The following is a 24266-nucleotide window of genomic DNA, read 5'->3' as shown; positions in this document are numbered from 1 at the left end:
AAGAAAATTTAAGAATGAATGAAAGAATATGTTTGCTTCCATACTTTTTTAAAAGGTCACTGCTAGCCTCTCTTAAATACAAAAGTTAGGATCATTAGGTAGCTATTTATTTAGACATTCAGTAAAATCATACTCAATTTCACATAGAGTCAAAAGGGAAGATGGTTAAACCTGTTGCATAACTATACTCAAAATCTTTCTTACAGTATCAGTTAGAATATATGATATTTTTCAAGATATAACTTTAAAATTTGCAAACACTAAGTACATGAGAAATGAAGTAAAAGGAAGGAGGAAAAATTAATTAGTCAATCGAAATCTCTTGGGATATAAGCATAACTGCGGAAAGAGACAGACATTGTAATTAACTGGATGATTATTGGACAAAGAGATCAATTTAACACTGACTGATTATCTCATTTATACATCATGTCACCTCACATGCACCCTCCAGGTCCTCTGGAGAAGGGAAAGGCTACCCACTAAGGATTCTGGCCTAGAGTATCCCATGTCCATGGGTTCGCAAAGAGTTGGACACGACTGAGTGACTTTCACTTCACATGCACGCTAGCATATAATTAATAAATGTTCTTAATATCATGCTGAATAAATGTGTCTTGTCATAGGCATAGAGAATTATTTAATTTTTTATTTGTTTGTGTTAAAGTTGATGTTTCTTTATTTTTCAGATGCTTTGACTCCGTAATACTTTATGTGTGCTAAGTCACTTTAGTCATGTCGTACTCTGTGAAACCCTGTTGACTGTAGCCTGTCAGGGTCCTCTATCCATGGGATTCTCCAGGCAAGAATACTGGACTGGGTTGTCATAGCCTTCTCCACATAACACTTTATAATAGGCTCCAATTCCAGGTCAGTAAGTACTATAAACTATTTTGTAAAAAATTATAAAGTAGGGGTTATTGTAGCCATGAAATTAAAAGACGCTTACTCCTTGGAAGAAAAGTTATGACCAACCTAGATAGCATATTCAAAAGAAGAGACATTACTTTGCCAACAAAGGTCCATCTAGTCAAGGCTATGGTTTTTCCGTAGTCATGTATGGATGTGAGAGTTGGACTGTGAAGAAAGCTGAGCACCGAAGAATTGATGCTTTTGAACTGTGGTGTTGGAGAAGACTCTTGAGAGTCCCTTGGACTGCAAGGAGATCCAACCAGTCCACTCTGAAGGATATCAGCCCTGGGATTTCTTTGGAAGGAATGATGCTAAAGCTGAAACTCCAGTACTTTGGCCACCTCATGCGAAGAGTTGACTCATTGGAAAAGACTCTGATGCTGGGAGGGATTGGGGGCAGGAGGAGAAGCGGACGACAGAGGATGAGATGGCTGGATGGCATTACTGACTCAATGGATGTGAGTCTGAGTGAACTCCGGGAGTTGGTTATGGACAGGGAGGCCTGGCGTGCTGCGATTCATGGGGTCGCAGAGTCGGACACGACTGAGTGATTGAACTGAACTGAACTGACTGTATTCATGTGGCTTTGGAAACTACTAAGTATCAGTTAATTAATAGAAGAGAAAGCCCAGAGGGAAAATGACTTATAATACTTAGTAAGGAAAGCCTTGACAATGGCACATAAATGTTTGGAGAAGAGTATGGAGAACGATCGGACCACCTGACCTGCCTCTTGAGAAACTTGTATGCAGTTCAGGAAGCAACAGTTAGAACTGGACATGGAACAACAGACTGGTTCCAAATAGGAAAAGGAGTACCTCAAGGATGTATATTGTCACCCTGCTTATTTAACTTCTATGCAGAGTACATCATGAGAAATGCTGGGCTGGAGGAAGCACAAGCTGGAATCAAGATTGCCGGGAGAAATATCAATAACCTCAGATATGCAGATGATCACTCTTGTGGCAGAAAGTGAAGAAGAACTAAAGAGCCTCTTGATGAAAGTGAAAGAGGAGAATGAAAAAGTTGGCTTAAAGCTCAACATTCAAAAAACTAAGATCATGGCATCCAGTCCCATCCCTTCATGGCAAATAGATGGGGAAACAGTGGCTGACTTTATTTTTCTGGGCTCCAAGATTTCTGTAGATAGTGATTGCAGCCATGAAATTAAAAGACACTTACTCCTTGGAAGGAAAGTTATGACCAACCTAGACAGCATATTTAAAAGCAGAGACATTGCTTTGCCAACAAAGGTACATCAAGTCAAGGCTATGGTTTTTCCAGTGGTCATGTATGGATGTGAGAGCTGGACTATAAAGAAAGCTGAGCACCAAAGAATTGATGCTTTTGAACTGTGGTGTTGGAGAAGACTCTTGAGAGTCCCATGGACTACAAGGAGATCCAACCAGTCCATTCTAAAGAAGACCGGTCCTGGGTGTTCTTTGGAAGGACTGATGCTAAAGCTGAAACTCCAATACTTTGGCCACCTGATGCAAAGAGCTGACTCATTTGAAAAGACCGTGATTTTGGGAAAGATTGAGGGCTGGAGGAGAAGGGGATGACAGAGGATGAGACGGTTGGATGGACAAGGCTTTGGGTAGACTCCGGGAGTTGGTGATGGACAGGGAGGCCTGGCATGCCGCGGTTCATGGGCTCACAAAGAGTTGGACATGACTGAGTGATTGAACTGAACTGAACTGAACAGAACTGATGGAGAACAAAGACGCAGTTCATAAGCATGTCTCCTCTATGTCTCCTGGCTTTAAATTCCTTCAGTACACTCCCATAGTCTACTGATGTTCAAATGGACCAGAAAGCTTTCATACCAAGTCTGTCTCCCAACGTAGAGGTTGTTTCCTTTGACATAAACATGGCACAAGCCAGGGGAAAGGCTGATCTTTTTTTCCCTACCTGAGCAACCAACAAAATGCGCTACTTTTTCCATGGTGGTTTAAGTGCTCAGTCGTGTCTGACTCTTGCAAGCCCATGGACTGTAACCTGCCAGGCTCCTCTGTCCTTGGGATTTTCCAGCAAGAATACTAGAGTGGGTTGCCATTTCCTTATCCAGGAGATCTTCCTGACCCAGGAATCAGAATCAAATCTGCACTGCAGGCAGATTCTTTACTGAGTGAGTTAGAAGGGAAGATATATAATTCAAAATAATTGACCATGGGAAGTCCAAGTAAGTTCTACTTTTTCCTAATATGACTAATCCTTTTGTCTATTAAAAAAATTATTTTCTGTTCTGTATTTTTTTATTTTTATTGAAGGATAATTGCTTTACAGAATTTTGTTGTTTTCTGTCAAACCTCAACATGAATCAGCCATAGGTATACATAGGTATATCCCCTCCCTTTTGATCCTCTGTCCCATCTCCCTTCCAAGCCCACCCATCTAGGTTGATACAGAGTCCCTGTTTGAGTTTCCTGAGCCATACAGCAAATTCCCATTGGCTATATATTTTACATATGGTAATGTAAGTTTCCATGTTACTCTTTACATACAGCTCACCCTCTCCTCCCCTCTCCCCATGTCCATAAGTCTATTCTCCATGTCTGTTTCTCCCTTGCTGCCCTGTAAATAAATTATTCGGAACCATTTTTCCAGATTCTGTATATGTGCATTTACAATATTTATCTTTCTCTTTCTGCCTCACTTAACTCTGTATAATAGATTCTAGTTCATCCACCTCCTCAGAACTGACTCAAATGTGCTCCTTTTTATGGCTAATATTCCATTGTGTTTATGTACCATAGCTTCTTTATCCATTCATCTGTCGATGGGCATCTAGGTTTCTTCCATGTTCTAGCTATTGTAAATAGTGCTGCAATGAATAATGGGATACATGGGTCTTTTTCATAAAGGGTCTTTTTCAACCCTGGTTTCCTCAGGGTATATGCCTAGTAGTGAGATTGCTGGGTCATATGGTAGTTTTATTCCTAGTTTTTTAAGGAATCTCCATACCGTCTTCCATAGTGGCTGTATCAATTTACATTACCACCAACAATACATTCTCCACACCCTCTCTAGCATTTATTGTTTGTAGGCTTTTTGATGGGAGAAGTCAATGGCACCCCACTCCAGTACTCTTGCCTGGAAAATCCCATGGACAGAGGAGCCTGGTAGGCTGCAGTCCATGGGGTCGCTAAGAGTTGGACATGACTGAGCGACTTCACTTTCACTTTTCACTTTCATGCATTGGAGAAGGAAATGGCAACCCACTCTAGTGTTCTTTCCTGGAAAATCCCAGGGATGGTGGAGCCTGGGGCTGCCGTCTGTGGGTTCACACAGAGTTGGACACGACTGAGGCAACTTAGCAGCAGTAGCAGCAGCAGCAGGCTTTTTGATGTTGGCCATTCTGACCAGTGTAAGGTGGTATCTCATTGTGGTTTTGATTTGCATTTCTCTAATAATGAGCAATGCTGAGCATCTTTTCATGTTTGTTAGCCACCTGTATGTCTTATTTGTAGAAATGTCTGTTTAGGTCTTTTCCCCATTTTTTGAATGGGTTATTTTCCTGGTATTGAATTGTATGAGCTGCTTGTATATTTTGGAAGTTAATCCTTTGTCAGTTGTTTCATTTGCTATTATTTTCTTCCATTCTGAGGGCTGTCTTTTCACCTTGCTTACAGTTTCCTTTGCTGTTCAAAAGCTTTTAAGTTTAATCAGGTCCACCTTGTCTACTTCTGGTTTTATTTTCATTACTCTAGGAAGTGGGTCATAGAGAATCTTGCACTGATTTATGTCATCAAGTGTTGTGCCTATGTTTTCCTCTAAGAGTCTTGTAGTTTCTGGTATTACATTTAGGTCTTTAATCCATTTTTTATCTTTGTGTATGGTGTCAGGAAGTGTTCTTATTTCATTCTTTTACATGTAGGTGTCCAGTTTTCCCAGCACCATTTATTGAAGAGGCTGTCTTCAATACAGAGGCCCTATTGTATATTCTTGCCTCTTTTGTCAAAAATAAAGTACCCATAGGTGCATGGGTTTATTTCTTGGCCTTCTATTTTGTTACATTGGTCTATATTTCTGTTTTTGTGCCAGTACCATACTGTCTTGATGACTGTAGCTTTATAGTATAACCTGAAGTCAGGAAGGTTGATTCTTCCAGCTCCATTCTTCTATCTCAAAACTGCTTTGGCTATTCGGGGTCTTTTGTGCTTCCATATGACTTATGAAATTTTTTGTTCTAGTTCTGTGAAAAATGCCATTGGTAATTTGAAAGGGATTGCACTGAATTTGTAGATTGCATTTGGTAGTAGAGTCATTTTCACACTATTTTCTTTTTCCTACCCAGGAACATAGAATCTCTCTCCATCTGTTTATGTCATCTTTGATTTCTTTCATTAGTGTCTTATAATTTTATGTGTACAGCTCTTTTGTCTCCTTAGGTAAGTTTATTCCTAGATATTTAATTCTTTTTGTTGCAATGGTGAATGGGATTGATTCCTTAATTTCTCTGATTTTTCATTGTTAGTATTTACAAATGCAAATGATTTCTGTGTATTGATTTTGTATCCTATAACTTTGCTAAATTCATTGATTAGCTCTAGTAATTTTCTGATACTATCTTTAGGGTGTTCTATGTACAGTATCATGTCATCTGCAAACAGTGAGAGCTTTACTTCTTCTTTTCTAATCTGGATTCATTTCTTTTTCTTCTCTGATTGCTGTAGCTAGGACTTCCAGAACTATGTTGAATAATAGTGGTGAAAGTGGACACCCTTGTGCTATTCCTAATCTTAGGGGGAATGTTTTCAGTTTCTCACTATTGAGAATAATGTTTGCTATAGGCAGCTGTGACCGGCACACTAAAGCGCAGGCAGCTGTGACCGGCATGCTAAGCACGGCCGAGAGGAGCCACCTCACGTTCGAGGTCAGGGGCAGAAGCTGAGAGGACCCCATGCCCAAAGGATGGCGGCCAAGAGGAGTTACCCCATGTCCGAGGTCAGGGGCGGCGGCCGGGAGGAGCAACCCACGCCCGAGGCCAGGGGTGGTGGCCAGGAGGACCAACCCCACGTCCAAGGAGCCGTGGCTGCGCGGGCGCAGGAGGGCCCAGAGGAATTATCCCACGTTGAAGGTCAGGAAGGGCGGCGGTGAGGAGATACCCCTCGTCCAAGGTAAGGAGCAATGGCTGCGCTTTGCTGGAGCAGCCGTGAAGAGATACCCCACGCCCAAGGTAAGAGAAACCCAAGTAAGACGGTAGGTGTTGCAAGAGAGCATCAGAGGGCAAACACACTGAAACCATACTCACAGAAAACTAGTCAATCTAATCACACTAGGACCACAGCCTTGTCTAACTCAATGAAACTAAGCCATGCCCGTGGGGCAACCCAAGATGGGTAGGTCATGGTGGAGAGATCTGACAGAATGTGGTACACTGGAGAAGGGAATGGCAAACCACTTCAGTATTGTTGCCTTGAGAACCCCATGAACAGTATGAAAAGGCAAAATGATAGGATACTGAAAGAGAAACTCCCCAGGTCAGTAGGGGCCCAATATGCTACTGGAGATCAGTGGAGAAATAACTCCAGAAAGAATGAAGGGATGGAGCCAAAGCAAAAAGAATACCCAGCTGTGGATGTGACTGGTGATAGAAGCAAGGGCCGATGCTATAAAGAGAAATATTGCATAGGAACCTGGAATGTCAGGTCCATGAATCAAGGCAAACTGGAAGTGGTCAAACAAGAGATGGCAAGAGTGAATGTCGACATTCTAGGAATCAGTGAACTGAAATGGACTGGAATGGGTGAATTTAACTCAGATGACCATTATATCTACTACTGCGGGCAGGAATCCCTTAGAAGAAATGGAGTAGCCATCATGGTCAACAAAAGAGTCCGAAACGCACTACTTGGATGCAATCTCAAAAACGACAGAATGATCTCTGTTCGTTTCCAAGGCAAACCATTCAATATCACAGTAATCCAAGTCTATGCCCCAACCAGTAATGCTGAAGAAGCTGAAGTAGAACGGTTCTATGAAGACCTACCAGACCTTTTAGAACTAACACCCAAAAAAAGATGTCCTTTTCATTATAGGGGACTGGAATGCAAAAGTAGGAAGTCAAGAAACACCTGGAGTAACAGGCAAATTTGGCCTTGGAATACGGAATGAAGCAGGGCAAAGACTAATAGAATTTTGCCAAGAAAACGCACTGGTAATAACAAACACCCTCTTCCAACAACACAAGAGAAGACTCTATACATGGACATCACCAGATGGTCAACACCAAAATCAGATTGATTCTATTCCTTGCAGCCAAAGATGGAGAAGTTCTATTCAGATAGCAAAAACAAGACCAGGAGCTGACTGTGGCTCAGATCATGAACTCCTTATTGCCAAATTCAGACTTAAAATGAAGAAAGTAGGGAAAACCACTAGACCATTCAGGTATGACCTAAATCAAATCCCTTATGATTATACACTGGAAGTGAGAAATAGATTGAAGGGCCTAGATCTGACAGATACAGTGCCTGATGAACTATGGAATGAGGTTTGTGACACTGTACAGGAGACAGGGATCAAGACCATCCCCATGGAAAAGAAATGCAAAAAAGCAAAATGGCTGCCTGGGGAGGCCTTACAAATAGCTGTGAAAAGAAGAGAAGCAAAAAGCAAAGGAGAAAAGGAAAGATATAAGCATCTGAATGCAGAGTTCCAAAGAATAGCAAGAAGAGATAAGAAAGCCTTCTTCAGTGATTATGCAAAGAAATAGAGGAAAACAATAGAATGGGAAAGACTAGAGATCTCTTCAAGAAAATTTTAGATACCAAAGGAACATTTCATGCAAAGATGGGCTCGATAAAGGACAGAAATGGTATGGACCTAATAGAAGCAGAAGATATTAAGAAGAGATGGCAAGAATACACAGAAGAACTGTACAAAAAAGATCTTCATGACCCAGATAATCACGATGGTGTGATCACTGACCTAGAGCCAGACATCCTGGAATGTGAAGTCAAGTGGGCCTTGGAAAGCATCACTATGAACAACGCTAGTGGAGGTGATGGAATTCCAGTTGAGCTATTCCAAATCCCGAAAGATGATGCTGTGAAAGTGCTACACTCAATATGCCAGCAAATTTGGAAATCTCAGCAGTGGCCACAGGACTGGAAAAGGTCCGTTTTCATTCCAATCTCAAAGGAAGGCAATGCCAAAGAATGCTCAAACTACCGCTCAATTGCACTGATCTCACACGCTACTAAAGTAATGCTCAAAATTCTCCAAGCCAGGCTTCAGCAATATGTGAACCTTGAACTTCCTGATGTTCAAGCTGGTTTTAAAAAATGCAGAGGAACCAGAGATCAAATTGCCAACATCCGCTGGATCATGGAAAAAGCAAGAGAGTTCCATAAAAACATCTATTTCTGCTTTCTTGACTATGCCAAAGCCTTTGACTGTGTGGATCACAAGAAACTGGAAAATTCTGAAAGAGATGGGAATACCAGACCACTTGATCTGCCTCTTGAGAAATCTGTATGCAGGTCAGGAAGCAACAGTTAGAACTGGACATGGAACAACAGACTGGTTCCAAATAGGAAAAGGAGTTCGTCAAGGCTGTATATTGTCACCCTGTTTATTTAACTTATATGCAGAGTACATCATGAGAAACACTGGACTGGAAGAAACACAAGCTGGAATCAAGATTGCTGGGAGAAATATCAATCACGTCAGATATGCAGATGACACCACCCTTATGGCAGAAAGTGAAGAGGAACTCAAAAGCCTCTTGATGAAAGTGAAAGTGGAGAGTGAAAAAGTTGGCTTAAAGCTCAACATTCAGAAAACGAAGATCATGGCATCCGGTCCCATCACTTCATGGGAAATAGATGGGGAAACAGTGGAAACAGTGTCAGACTTTATTTTTCTGGGCTCCAAAATCACTGCAGATGGTGACTGCAGCCATGAAATTAAAAGACGCTTACTCCTGGGAAGGAAAGTTATGACCAACCTAGATAGCATATTCAAAAGCAGAGACATTTCTTTGCCAACAAAGGTTCGTCTAGTCAAGGCTATGGTTTTTCCTGTGGTCATGTATGGATGTGAGAGTTGGACTGTGAAGAAGGCTGAGCACCGAAGAATTGATGCTTTTGAACTGTGGTGTTGGAGAAGACTCTTGAGAGTTCCTTGGACTGCAAGGAGATCCACCTAGTCCATTCTGAAGAAGATCAGCCCTGGGATTTCTTTGGAAGGAATGATGCTAAAGCTGAAACTCCAGTACTGTGGCCACCTCATGCGAAGAGTTGACTCATTGGAAAAGACTGTGATGCTGGGAGGGATTGGGGGCAGGAGGAGAAGGGGACGACAGAGGATGAGATGGCTGGATGGCATCACTAACTCAATGGACGTGAGTCTGAGTGAACTCCGGGAGTTGGTGACGGACAGGGAGGGCTGGCGTGCTGCAATTCATGGGGTCACAAAGAATTGGACATGACTGAGCGAATGATCTGATCTGATCTGATCTGATCTGATCTGATAGGCTTATCATATATGGCCTTTACTATGTTGAGGTAGGTTCCTTCTATGCCCATTTTTTGAAGAATTTTAATAATAATTTAGTGCTGAATTTTGTCAAAGGTTTTTTCTGCATCTATTTAGATTATCATATGGTTTTTATCTTTCAATTTTTTAATATGGTGTATCACATTGATTGATTTGCATATATTGAAGAATTCTTGCATTCCTGGAATAAACCCAACTTGATCATGATGTATGAGCTTTTTGATGTATTGCTGAATCCTGTTCACTAAAATTTGGTTGAGGATTTTTCCATCTATGTTTCAATGATATTGGCCTATAGTTTTCTCTTTTTGTGTTTTCTTTGGTTTTGGTGTCAGGGTGATGGTGGTCTCTTAGAATGAGTTTGAAAGGTGTTCATTTCCCTTCAATTTTTTGAAAGAGTTTTAGAAGGATAGGCATTAGCTCTTCTCTAAATGTTTGATAGAATTCTCCTGTGAAGATATCTGATCCTGGGCTTTTATTTTGGGGGAGATTTTTGATCACAGCTTCAATTTCAGTGCTTTTAATTATTCATAATTTCTATTTCTTCCTGGCTCAGTCTTGGAAGATTGAACTTTTATAAGAATCTTACATTTCTTCCAGGTTATCCATTTTATTGCCATAGAGTTGTTCATAATAGTCTCTTATAATCCTTGGTATTTCTGCATTGTCTGCTGTAACCTTTCCTTTTTCATTTATAATTTTGTTGATTTGATTCTTCTCTTTTTTTCTTGATGAGTCTGGCTAAAGGTTTGTCAATTTTGTTTGTCTTATCAAAGAACCAGTTTTTAGTTTATTAATCTTTACTCTTGTTTCTTTCATTTCTTCTTCATTTATTTCTGCTTAGATCTTTATGATTTCTTTCCTTTTTCTAATCTTGAGGTTTTTGTTGTTGTTGTTGTTGTTGTTCTTTTTCCAGTTGTTTTAGATGTAAAGTTAGGTGGTCTGTTTGATGTTTTTCTTTTATGTTGAGGTAGGGTTGTATTGCTATAAACTTCCCTTTTAGGACACTTTTGCTGCATCCCATAGGTTTTGAGTTGTTGTGTTTTCATTGTCATTTGTCTCTAGAAATTTTTTTATTTCCCTTTTGATTTCTTTAGTAACCTGTCTGTTATTTAGAAACATGTTGTTTTAATCTCCATGTGTTTGTGTTTCTTAGTTTTTTTTCTTGTAATTGACATCTAGTCTCATAGTGTTATGGTCAAAAAGATGCTTGATACAATTTCTATTATCTTAAATTTATTGAGATTTGATTTGTGACCCCATATATGGTCTATCCTGAAGAATGTTTCTTGTGCACTTGAGAAGAAGGTGTACTCTTCTGCATGTGGATGGAATGTCCTGAAGGTATCAATGAGATCCATCTCTCTAATGTATCATTTAAGACTTCTGTTTCCTTGTTAATTTTCTGGTTTGATGATCTGTCCATTGGTGTGAGTGGGGTGTTAAAGTGTCCTACTATTATTGTTTTACTGTCAATTTCTTCTTTTATGTCTGTTAGTGTTTGTATTCTGTATTGAGGTGCTCCTATGTTGGGTGCATAGATATTTACGATTGTTATGTCTTCCTCTAGGACTTATTCCTTCATTATTATGTAGTATTCTTTCTTATCTCTTGTAATCTTCTTTATTTTAAGGTCTATTTTGTCTGATATGAGGATTTTTACTCCAGCTTTCCTTTGCTTCCCATTTGCATGGAATATATTTTTCCATCCTCTCACTTTCAGTCTATATGTGTCTTGAGGTCTAAAGTCAGTTTCTTGAGGACAGCATATATATGGGTTGTGTTTTGTATTCATTCAGCCAGTCTGTGTTGGAGCATTTAATCCATTTACATTTAAATTAATTATTGATATATATGTTTCTATTGCCATTTGCTTAACTGTTAGGGTTGACTATTTAGATCTTTTTTCTCTTGTAATTCTTGACTATATAAGTCCCTTTAACATTTGTTGTACAGCTGGTTTGGTGGTACTGAATTCTCTTAACTTTCGCTTGTCTGAAAAGCTTTTGATTTCTCCATCAATTTTATATGATATCCTTGCCGGGTACAGTAATCTTGGTTGTAGATTTTTCACTTTCAGTACTTTAAATATATCCTGCCATTCCCTTTTGGTCTGCAGAGTTTCTGCTGAAAGCTCAGCTATTAAGCATATGGGGTTTTCCTTGTATGTTGCCTGTGGCTTCTCCCTTGTTAATTTTCATATTTTTTCTTTGTGTTTAGTCTTTGTTAGTTTGATTAGTATGTGTCTTTGCATGTTTCTCCTTGGGTTTATCCTGTATGGGACTCTGTGCCTCTTGGACTTGACTATTTTCTTTTCAATGTTAGTCAAATTTTCAACTATAATCTCTTCAAAAAATTTCTCACACCCTTTCTTTTTCTCTTCTTCTTCTGGGACCCTTTTTATTCAAATATTGGTGTGTTTGATATTCTCCAAGGGTTCCCTGAGAGTATCCTCAGTTCTATTTATTCTTTTTACATTGTTTCTGCTCTTCAGAAGTTATTTCCACCATTTTAACTTTCAGCTCACTGATTAGTTCTTTTGCTTCAGATATTATGCTATTGATTCCTTCTAGAGTATTTTTAATGTCAATAATTGTGTTGTTTGTCTCTGCATGTTTATTCTTTAATTCTTCTAGGTCTTTGTTAATTGATTCTTGCATTTTCTCCATTTTGTTTTCAAGGTTTTTGATCATCTTTACTGTCATTATTCTGAATCAGTTTTCAGGTAGTTTGCCTATTTCCCTCTTCATTTATTTGGGCTTCTGTGTTTCTAGTTTGTTCCTTCATTTGTGTAATATTTCTCTGTCTTTCCATTATTTTTTTAACTTATTGTGTTTGAGGTCTCCTTTTCCCAGGATTCAAAGTTGAATTCTTTCTTCTTTTTGGTTTCTGCCCTCTAAATGAGAAACCAAAGATGAACCCCAGACAACTGACAGTTACAAAATCAGGCAAATAGTAATTTAAAAAATGGAATATACACATATACACCCATGAGCAAAGTCAAAACAGTCCAACAAGAATAAAGCACAATAGATTGACCCAGTAAACAAAGGAAATCAAAAATTATATTTGCCAGTTAAGAACAAAACTAACTAAAGCACAAACTGGAAAACAAAATTAAAGCAAGGTGCCAAGTTGGGAATAAAGCAATGAAAACAAAACTAACAAATATGTTGAGAGGAAAGAAAAGAAAGAATAGATATGCAAAGTTAAATAGAGGTAGATGAAAATCTATATATATTAAAGATTAACTGCAAGGGGGAAAGAACAGTAGGAAAGGCAAACAAAGGAATAAATGTAGAAAAAATATAACAGGCTTAAAAAAATTCAAAGTTAAAATTATAAAAAAAGAGAAAAGATTTTAAAAAATGGAAGAAGAAAGAGAAAGAGAAAAAGGAAAACTCGACAGAACTACAAAAGCCCAATGTAGATGAAGAGGTTTATAACAACAATAAAAAGTGTGACTGAATATACACACATATATAAACACCCATAAGCAAAATCAAAACAGTACAACAAAAATAAAGTACAATAGATTGACCAGGAAAGGAAATCTAAAATTATATCTACCAGAACAAAACTAACTAAAGCACAAACTGGAAAACAAACTGAAGCAAGGTGCCAAATGGGGTATAAAGCAATGAAAATAAAACTAACAAATATGTTGAGACTAAAGGAAAAAAAAGAAAGAAAGAATAGATGTGCAAAGTTAAATAGAGGTAGATAAAGATGATTTATATATATTAAAGATTAACTGCAAGGGGAAAGAACAGTAGGAAAAGCAAACAAAGGAATAAACATAGAAAAGTAATAATAGGCTTAAAAAATTAAAATTAAAAAAAAAAAAGAGAGAGAAATAAAAAGCCTTCCAAGAACTTCAAAAGCCCAATATAGAGGCAGAGGTTTATAACAACAGTAAAAAAACATATTGGAGAAAAAGCTCAAAAGTTTAGTTAGATTTCATAGTACCAATAAAATTGACAAGTACAATGGTGGGGTGAGGGGGAAGGAGGGAAAAAAAGAAATCCAATTTCCAAAACAAATACAAAAGAATCTACAGGACAAGTCAAAAGATAATAATAAATGTTTTTCTTGAGTCACTGTGGTCAGAGTCCTTTCCCTCGCTGGGAGTCACACTCCTCCTCACCTCCCTAGGATGCCCTCCAATACTGTGCTGATCTTTGGACCAGCTGTGAGGGCAGCTCAGATTCTAATCTGCTCCTACTCCTCTGTGTTCTTGCTTCCAGTGTCCACAGCTATCAGAACTAGTGCATTTTCCTTTGTAGGAGCTCTCAATGACCTTTTATACATTCCACAGACACAGAGTCTGCCTAGCTGATAATGTGGATTTAATTTGCAGCTGGTGGGAGGGTTTTGAGTCATCTTCCTTAGTCACACTGCCCCTGGGTTTCAACTGTGATTTTATTTCCACCTCTGGATATGGGTTGTCCACTGGGGTTTGCTCATGAGGCTGCCATGGAGGACTTGGGTTTGCCCCTGTGAGGGCCAGGTGTGGAGGTGGTGCATCTGCTTGAGTCTCAAGGGTTCTGGCAGTGCCAGGTACTCAGGGCAGTTGGCAGCTAAGGCAGCCAGAAATATAGTGCTCTAGAAGGGTATGGCAACCAATATTAGCCAATACACACCAGTATTCTTAACTGGAGAACCCCCATCCCTGATAGAGAAGGCTGGCAGGCCACAGTCCATAGGGTCGCAAAGAGTTGGACACTGCTGAAGCAACCCTACACACATAGGCATAGACTTTTTGCCTGTGGCAGCTCTGCCCCAGTAAGAGTTGAGCATAAAGGCAGTGCAGTTGCTTGGCTTACAGGCACCCTGGTGGTGCTAAGTGAGCAGAGACATGGCCTGCCTCTGCCACAGGAGTTATGGCCTTATCAGAGTCTTTTTTTGAGCCTCTTGTAGCTGGTGATCAGACGGCCTCTTTGGCCAGTATTTCTCCACAGCTCTGCCTGTTCAGGCACTTAGAGGGCTTCCTTGCCTGGGATCTTTCTCTGTTGTTTGGTGCATCAGGCACATAGAGGGGCCCCCCGCCTGGGCCCTACTCTGTAGATTGGCACATCAGGGACTTAAAGGGGCATCCTGGGTGGAATCCTACTCTGTAATTCAGTGCATCAGGCGTTTGATGGGCCAGCCTCTCTATTGTTCAGCTGCCAATGCTGGCGGGAAGGGGGAGAGAGGCTATGGTGATGGCTCCACACTCTAGTGTGACTCGGCAGTATTGCCTTGCTTCCATGGCTGCCTGGCTTTCTTCCACAGGCATTTCCCACCATAATCTCCTCCCTCACTTCCCCTTGATCAGTCTCTCCACAGTCAACAGCAGCTCGTGCCCTGGGATTGCTCCACAATCCCTACACTCCAGCTCCCAGCTACTGGGTCATCTAGGCTAAGTATGGCTACAGCAAATACTGTCTGATTCTCACTCCTTTTAGGCTGCCACAGATCAGCTGTTTCCGTCTCAGCCTTAAACATTTTTCCTCTGACTCAGACAATAGCCCTGATGTGGGAAATCAGACCCCTGCTTCAGTTCTGCGACCTGCCGAGGGCAGGTCCACTCCTACTAACACTGCTGTTTTTCCCCCTAGTTCCTTCATTCTATCGAATTTTGCACATGTCTATACATTATTTCTGCTGGTCAGGTACTCCTGTCTGCTCTCAGCTGGTGTTCTGCATGCATTTCTGTGTCTGAAGGTATATTCCTGATGTACCTGTGGAGAGAGATGTATTCTATGTCCACCTACTCCTCCGTCGTCTTGTTCCTCTGCTGTTCTGTATTTTTGTTTTATAAGTACTCCATATATACCTAAGAGATCTAATGGTGAAATTCATAATTATTTCTCTCTGTCTCTGTTCCCTGTCCCTCTCACTCGCTCCCCCTCTAAATCTAAGGGAAAAGAGATGGAAACAATAAAAAGCAATAAACATGATTTTTAAAAGCCTCAGCTTCCACCTGAGTCTGTATTCTTTTTAAAAAGCAATGGGTGGTAAAAAGTGAGGAAAGCTAAGAAAATCAATTAGTCTTTTGGAACCCTAATACAAGGTGGAGTTAAATAAAAATGACCAAAAAAAATGACAGTTATATCACTCAAAACCTCACTGTTCATTGTTTAAAATTTTCACTCTTTTATTTACTTTTTAAATCTTTAAATTTTATACAATTTTTAAAGGTTACTTTCCATTTACAGTTACTACAAAACATTGGCTATATTCCCCATGTGGTTCAATATACCCTGAGCCTATCTTATACTTAATAGTTTGTCCTCTTACTCCCCGGCCGTATTACCCCAGATCCCTCTCCACTGGTAACCACTAGTTTGTTCTCTGTATCTGTGAGTCTGCTTTTCTTTTGTTACAGTTACTTGTTAGTTGTACTTTTTAGGTTTCACAGGTAAATGATATCATATAGTAATGTCTCTTTCTCTGACTGACTTATTTTACTTAGCATAATGTCTTCCACGTCTATCCATGTTTCTGCAAAATGCAACTTTTCGTTCTTTTTTATTAAAAAAAAAAAAAAACCTCAGAATGGATTAAAGATATAAGACCTTATAAATAGAAGACATGATAGTATAAGACTTCTAAAGGAAAAAAGGGCAGAACACTTTTTGACATAAATCACTTTCCGTTTTAGTAAATTTCTCTTATGCTATTATAATTGTCAAATTAATAAGGGTCAAAATAATGAAATTGTTTAGTATTTTTAACTGGAAGGAAAAAAGCTATAAACTTTCAATATCTCAAGTAGAAAAATTATCCTTTTCAACCAAAGCCCACATAAAATGATTTATTTATCACACTTTTACACAGTTAAACTGGAATAAACAAGCTTCTTAAGATCTGACCTTAAGCTCTATTAGGATATTTTTACTTTAACTCCTTCACTGCTAAAGTAGAATTTGACATAGCTCATTTACCCACCTTTGCTGAACACTAGAGGACAAAAGTTGTAGAATAAACCTTTTTCTCTTACTTCTGTTGAATATCCATGGCACTAAAGCTCATATTTACAATTACCAAAATTTCAACACAATCTATAGTCTTAACTATAAATTTAACTAAGAGAATTAGCAATTACCACCAAAAATTAATTTCTTATAAATAAAAAACTTGAGTATTATTTGAGTATTAAAAGTATTCTCAAACATAATAAAGCTAAGTCTTTTGTTATTCTAAATTCTAATAGGTTATCAGATCAGATCAGATCACTCAGTCGTGTTCGACTCTTTGCGACACCATGAATCGCAGCTCGCCAGGCCTCCCTGTCCATCACCAGCTCCCGGAGTTCACGCAAACTCATGTCCATCAAGTCCCTAATGCCATCCAGCCATCTCATCCTCTGTCGTCCCCTTTTGCTCCTGCCCCCAATCCCTCCCAGCATCAGAGTCTTTTCCAATGAGTCAACTTTTCACATGAGGTGGCCAAAGTACTGGAACTTCAGCTTTAGCATCATTGCTTCGAAAGAACACCCAGGACTGATCTCCTTTAGAATGGATTGGTTGGATCTCCTTGCAGTACAAGGGACTTTCGAGAGTCTTCTCCAATACCACAGTTCAAAAGCATCAATTCTTCGGCACTCAGCTTTCTTCACAGTCCAACTCTCACATCCATACATGACCACTGGAAAAACCATAGCCTTGACTAGATGAACCTTTGTTGGTGACTGTAGTAAGCACTATTTCAAAATCCCTTCCAACTATGAATATCCTTTTCTTCAGATCTCCAAAATGGGAAATAATACAGTCAATAAACATATAAATAAAATAGGAATAGCAAGAAACACTCTAATTTGTTGTACTTTTTAATATGTAGTTCTTACTATTATACTTCTAGGTAAATGATTCTACCAATATCAATACATATTTTAAGATTTTTAATTCTTGATTCTTTATTAAAGTATTTGAGCCAGTGAGCACAACACAGCACAACCTAAATAAAATTAACTTTTATGAACCTTGAAAAAGTCCTTTATTTTCTTACTGAAAAGAAAGTTTATAGTGAATTGAAAGCACATATACTACACATGAAAGCAATTCCATTTTCCTTCTAAAACATAAGGTTCAAAGTCTGGGGAAACAATAAAGATATAAATAGTATCTGCAATCATATTTTAAAATTTAATAGTATTTTTAAATTATTTGAACATATTGGACAAAAGCAGTTAGAAAACTGTGCAAGGAAAAAGAAAAAAAATTTAGGAATCTCAGCTAATTGAAACATACAGTTTCACCAGAAAAATAAAATCAACATATTTTGTCCTAGCATGTAAGATAGTAATTTGAATTTTACTTAATGGTCATACCTAAATGTGAACAAACATAAAACCTCAAAAGTTTGCCCAGAAGAGCTATATCTTATCTCAGACCATATTTCTATTTTAAATTAGAAGTGCAAATAGCACCAGGGCTAAATAACCTTAGCACAAGTATGCTGCAACAGTTTTCTAAACACTGCAAACTCTGTCATCTCATTTAATTCTCAGAACAACTGTACGATGTTCAATCAATTTGATTCATTTAAAAATTGAGTAAACAAAATTGCATATGCCCCAACTGATAAGAGCTAGACTAAAGCTTTAGCCTCATATTACATGATCTACTACATTCTCACTTCATGGATCTTTAAGGCTTATCCCAGGCTATTTCTGAATGATGCTCTATTTCCTAGCAAATCAGATCCATTAGAATTTATAGTTGTGAAATTTATGAATAAATACTTTGTTATAGTGTCCTAGTCCATTAGGGCTGCCCTAACAAAATACCAAGTCTGGGTGACTTAAACAAGATAAATTTAGTTCTCACTGTTCTGGAGGACTGAAGACCATGAGCAGGGTGCCAGTATGGTCAAGTTCTGAGGAAGATCCTCTTTCAAATATCAGACTGCCAACTTTCCTCCATGTCCTCACATGGTAGAAGCAGCAAGGGAGTTCTCTGTGGCTTCCTTCATAAGATCATTAATCTCATTCACCTTCCTGACCTAATCACCTCCCAAAGTCCCCATCTCCTAATACTATCACATTGGAATTAAGATTTCCATATATGAATTTTGAGGAGACACAAACATTCAGACCACAGAACACAGCTTATCTGTAAATCTCAGAAAAACACCTTCCAGAAACTACCTAATGTCAAAGTTACTATCCTTCATGGTAATGCAGGGATGTGTAGATAATCAATCAGTACTTTTCAAATCTTTCTGTTTCAGGACCACTGTGTACTTTTAATAAGCATTGAAGACTTCAAAGTGCTTTTGTTTATACGTGTTAAATTTATGGATATTTATTGGATGGAGAAGGCAATGGCACCCCACTCCAGTACTCTTGCCTGGAAAATCCCATGGATGGAGGAGCCTGGTAGGCTGCAGTCCATGGGGTCGCTAAGAGTCGGACACGAATGAGCGGCTTCACTTTCACTTTTCACTTTCATGCATTGGAGAAAGAAATGGCAACCCACTCCAGTGTTCTTGCCTGGAAAATCCCAGGGACAGGGGAGCCTGGTGGGCTGCCGTCTATGGGGTCGCACAGAGTCGGACACGACTGAAGCGACTTAGCAGCAGCAGCATTATATTGGAAATTTAAAACTAAAACCTGTTAAAAATATTTAACTCATTTAAAAATAACCATAAAAACTCATTACATATTAAGTTAGTATATTTTTATGAAAATGCTTAGTAAAAACACTGGTATTATTCACAATTTTGCAAGTATTTTTAATATCTAGTTTAATTCTTCTTGTTCAGTCACTCAGTACTGTCTGACTCTTTGCAACCCTGTGGACTGCAGCATGCCAGGCTTCCCTGTACATCACCATCTCCCAGAGCTTGATCACACTCATGTCCATTGAGTTGGTGATGCCATCCAATAAGGTCCATTGAGTTGGTGATGCCATCCAACAATCTCATCCTTTGTTGCCCACTTCTCCTCCTGCCTAGCATATTAGAAGACAACAGAATTCTCATTTCTTATTCTGAATTCAAACTGTTTCATTAGATTATGTATTGTAACTGTATTGTATGTGTTGAAAATTTGAGAAGACATGAGAAAGAAACAAAAAGGACCTAAATCAAATGTTTAAGATAAAAACTACAATGAGTGAGGTGAAAACATACAATCATTGAAATTAATGATAGATTAGAAGAAATTAGATTAGATTAGAAGAAATGTTAGTAACTTGAAGGCATAGCCATAGAAAAACTCCAAAATGAAACACAAAGAGAAAGAGGATTTTACTTTTAAAGTAATGAATAGCAAGCTGTGAGGCAACTACAAGTGGCCTGATACACATGTAATTTGATTCTTCAAAGGACAAGAGAGTGATAAAACAGAAAAAAAAATTTGAAGAAATAATGGCCCAAATTTATCCAATTTTTAAATTAATTAATTAATTTATTTTACTTTACAATATTGTATTGGTTTGGCCATATATTGACTTGAATCTGCCATGAGTGTACATGTGTTCTCCATCCTGAACCCCCCTCCCACCTCCCTCTCCATCCCATCCCTCTGGGTCATCCCAGTGCACCAGCCCCAAGCACCCTGTATCATCCATCAAACCTAGACTGGCAATTCATTTCACATATGATATTTTACATGTTTCAATGCCATTCTCCCATATCATCCTGCCCTCGCCCGCTCCCACAGAGTCCAAAAGACTGTTCAATACATCTGTGTCTCTTTTGCTGTCTCACACACAGGGTTATTATTACCTTCTTTCTAAATTTCATATATATGCATTAGTATACTGATGTTTTTCTTTCTGCCTTACTTCACTCTGTATAATAGGCTCCAGTTTCATCTACCTCATTAGAACTGATTCAAATGTATTTTTTTAATGGCTGAGTAATATTCCATTATTGCAAGGAGATCCAACCAGTCCATTCTAAAGGAGATCAGTCCTGGTGTCCATTGGAAGGACTGATGCTGAAGCTGAAACTCCAATACTTTGGCCACCTCATGCGAGGAGCCGACTCATTGGAAAAGACCCTGATGCTGGGAGGGATTAGGGGCAGGAGGAGAAGGGGACGACAGAGGATGAGATGGCTAAATGACATCACCGACTCAATGGACATGAGTCTGAGTGAACTCCGGGAGTTGGTGATGGACAGGGAGGCCTGGCGTGCTGCAATTCATGGGGTCGCAAAGACTTGAACATGACTGAGCGACTGAACTGAACTGAATATTCCATTGTGCATATGTACCACAGCTTTCTTATCCATTCATCTGCTGATGGACATCTAGGTTGCTTCCATGCCCTGGCTATTATAAACAGTGCTGTGATGAATATTGGGGTACATGTGTCTCTTTCGATTCTGGTTTCCTTGGTGTGTAAGCCCAGCAGTGGGATTGCTGGGTCATATGGCAGCCCTATTTCCAGTTTTTTTAAGGAATGTCCACACTGTTCTCCATAGTGGCTGTACTAGTTTGCATTCCCACCAGCAGTGTAAGAGGGTTCCCTTTTCTCCACACCCTCTCCAGTATTTATTGCTTGTAGACTTTTGGATAGCAGCCATTCTGACTGGCATGAAATGGTACCTCATTGTAGTTTTGATTTGCATTTCTCTGATAATGAGTGATGCTGAGCATCTTTTCATGTGTTTGTTAGCCATCTGTATGTCTTCTTTGGAGAAATGTCTATTTAGTTCTTTGGCCCACTTTTTGATTGGGTTGTTTATTTTTCTGGAACTGAGCTGCAGGAGTTGTTTGTATATTTTTGAGATTAATTCTTTGTCCATTGCTTCATTTGCTATTATTTTCTCCCATTCTGGGGGCTGGAAACCTTTAAATCCACATATCTAAGAAGCTCAAGAGACACAAGTACAAGAAATATGAATAAGAAAAAAGAAATAATTAAAAGTAACGTCATTTTGACAGTTGGAAAGGCTGTGCTTGGGGCAAGAGGACAGAAGAGAACTGTATATTCTGCTCAGTTTTGCTATGAAACTGCTGGGGTCCAGGGAAGCAAAACCAAAATATGCCTCAATGGTATACTAATTACCTTAATTACCATTACTTCAGCTATGACTGATTCAGGAGCAAAACTTCCCGTCCTATCTCCCTGAAAGCAGAAAATAAACTTTCCATGTGAAAGGTACCCTCCCTCTGTACCTGTGGAGGCTGGGGGTTCAGCTATGGGGTGATGGCAGAAAGATAATCCTTATTACCAGAGAGATCAGGAATTCTAGGCCAATAAGCCTGTATAAAAACACCTTGTTATGTCTTTACTAATTTATCCAGTTCAGTTCAGTTCAGTTCAGTTACTCAGTCATGTCTGACTCTCTGCAACCCCATGAATCGCAGCACGCCAAGCCTCCCTATCCATCACCAACTCCCACAGTTTACCCAAACTCATGTCCATCAAGTCGGTGATGCTATCCAGCTATCTCATCCTCTGTGGTCCCCTTCTCCTCCTGCCCCCAATCCCTCCCAGCATCAGGGTCTTTTCCAGTGAGTCAACTCTTCACATGAGGTGGCCAAACTAATTTATTACCCAAGCCCAAACTTTGCTTATTTTTGTACTAATTAATCATTGTAATCTTAATTATTTGCCCTGTCAGTTCCTCTCAAATTTATTGTTTCTATAGCTAAAAAGTATAAAAGCTACCTGCTTTAGCATCTGCTTAGGTTTTATTTCTTTGAGACCTCTCTGTGAACAATTTAAATTTGTTTCTGTTTTTCCTGTTAATCTGTCTTGTGTCCATTTCCAGCCATAAGAACTCAAGAAGGGTAGAGGGGGAAACTTCTTCCTCCCCCAAAAAATCTAAAACTCATCTGAAAATTAAAGGTTTTTCTTTTTTTATATGAAAACTAATAAGCATTTTAAATTAGAAGAGACATCACTTTGCCAACAAAGGCCCATATAGTCAAAGCTATGGTTTTTCCAGTTGTCATGTAAAAATGTGAGAGTTGAACAATAAAGAGGGCTGAACTCCAAAGAATAGATGCTTTCTAATTGTGGTGTTGGAGAAGACTCTTGAGAGTCCCTTGGACTGCAAGGAGATAAAATCAGTCAATCCTAAAGGAAATCAATCCTGAATATTCATTGGAAGGACTGATGCTGAAACTAAAGCTCCAATACTTGGTGGTCACCTGATGTGACGAGCCAACGCATTGGAAAAGACCCTGATGCTGGGAAAGATTTAGGGTGAGAGAGGGGTGTGACAGTGGATGAGATAGTTGGATGGCATTACCAACTCAATGGACATAGTTTGAGCAAACTCCAGGAGATAGTAAAGGACAGGGAAGCCTGTTGTGCTGCAGTCCATGGGGTAGCAAAGAGTCAGACACGACTTAGCAACTTAACAACAAAAACAAGCATTTTAGCATGGTTGCAGTATATAAGATTAATATAAAAAATGCTAGCAACAGTCAAAATTTAAATAAAATGCCATATAAAATAGCATCAAATATAGGAAATAGGAATAAATCTGATAGGAAATGCAGATTAATAGAGTGAAAAATACAAAATAATACAGAGTAATTAAAGACAAAAGTAACTAGAAACACTGTGCTCATGGTTTAGATGATTCAACACTATTACAATGCAGTTTTCCTCAAACTGATACATAGATTTGGTATAATCCCAATAAAAATCTCAGGAGATTTTCTGTAAAAATTAGCAATCTGATTCAAAGAATTTACCAGAGCCAAAATAACTGGGAAAAAAATCTGGATGATTAGCATTCTATGTTTGAAAGGCTTGTTATGAGTTACAGTAATCAAGATTGTGTATATTAGCACCAAGACTGAAAAGCAGAAAAGTGGAAGAGAACTGAGCTAGAAGTTGACCCACAAGTATATGGACACATTACTTTACACAAAAGGACAAAGGCAAGTCAGTGGAGAAGTGGGTCTTTTATCATATGAATACACAGTTATATATCCATATGCAAAAAATGAACTTTGATCAATAACTTATACCATACACAAAAATTAACTCAAAGTGGATCCTAGACCTCATCAAGAAGAAAGACTTGTCGTCTTTGAAACATACTTTAAGAAAATGATAAAAGACAAGCCATAGATGAGGATAAAATACTTACAAAGCATGTAGCTGATAAAATACTTGTGTCTAGAACATAATAATCCTCCATGGTCAACAATTAGAAAACAAACACAATTTTTAAATTGGCAAAAGTTACACACTTTACCAAAGAAAATATACACATGACTAGTAAGGACAGGAAAAGGTATTCAACAAAATCCCTCCTAGGGAAACGTAAATTAAAGCTACAACAGGACATCGCTGCTTCTATCAGACTAGACAAAATGAAAAATACTTAAGTGAAGATATGAAGGAAATGGAAATCTATCATACGTTTGTTGTTGTTTAGTCTCGAAGTCGTCACCAGGCTCCACTGTCCATGGGATTTCCCAGGCAAGAATACTATAGTGGGTTTCTATTTCCTTCTCCAGGGGATCTTCTTGACTCAGGGATTGAACCCACATCTCCTGCATTGCAGGCAGATTCTTACCACCATGCATAGCTGGTGGGAACTAACAGTTTCTTAAGGTCAAAATACACCTACCACATAATACAACTATTTCACTGTTATGTATTTCTCCAAGAGAAAGGAAGGACACGATCATACAAAACTCTTGTACTCAAATGTTAATAGCCCAAATCTGAACACCCAAATATCTTTCAATAGCTGAATGTATAAACAAATTGCAGAATACATACACAGTGTAACACTACTCAGGAAAAGGAAGAAATGAAGTCTTGAAATACACTACAAAATGGATGAACCTCAAAATAATTACGTGAGATGAAAGAAGCAAGACACACACAGAGATAGAGAATATGAAGGAGATTACTACAGACACACAAAGCAGATCAGGG

General features: G+C 38.8%; 1 protein-coding gene across 4 annotated transcripts in view; it reads right to left on the bottom strand.

Annotated features, from left to right (window-relative positions):
• Nucleotides 1-24266, bottom strand: part of LOC147379552 (uncharacterized) — a 201524-nt gene that overhangs the window by 44672 nt on the left and 132586 nt on the right. For 2 of the 4 annotated variants that reach the window (XR_015161938.1, XM_086394897.1), the window contains one exon: nucleotides 5376-12313. The exons of the other annotated variants lie outside the window; for them this stretch is intronic. Coding sequence is in view for 1 of the 2 variants with exons in the window: in XM_086394897.1 (XP_086251023.1) it covers nucleotides 12244-12313 (70 nt within the window). In the remaining variant the exon portion in view is untranslated. Of the gene's footprint in view, nucleotides 1-5375; nucleotides 12314-24266 lie in introns of those variants that run through there. 4 annotated transcript variants of the gene reach the window in all.

Source organism: Bos grunniens, chromosome 1 (assembly GCF_055505025.1).
Source record: "Bos grunniens cultivar Pamir isolate PY7600 chromosome 1, Bosgru_T2T1.0, whole genome shotgun sequence".
Taxonomy (NCBI): Eukaryota; Metazoa; Chordata; class Mammalia; order Artiodactyla; family Bovidae; genus Bos; species Bos grunniens.
Note: the sequence above shows the minus strand (reverse complement) of the source record. Positions and strands in the feature narration are given on the sequence as shown.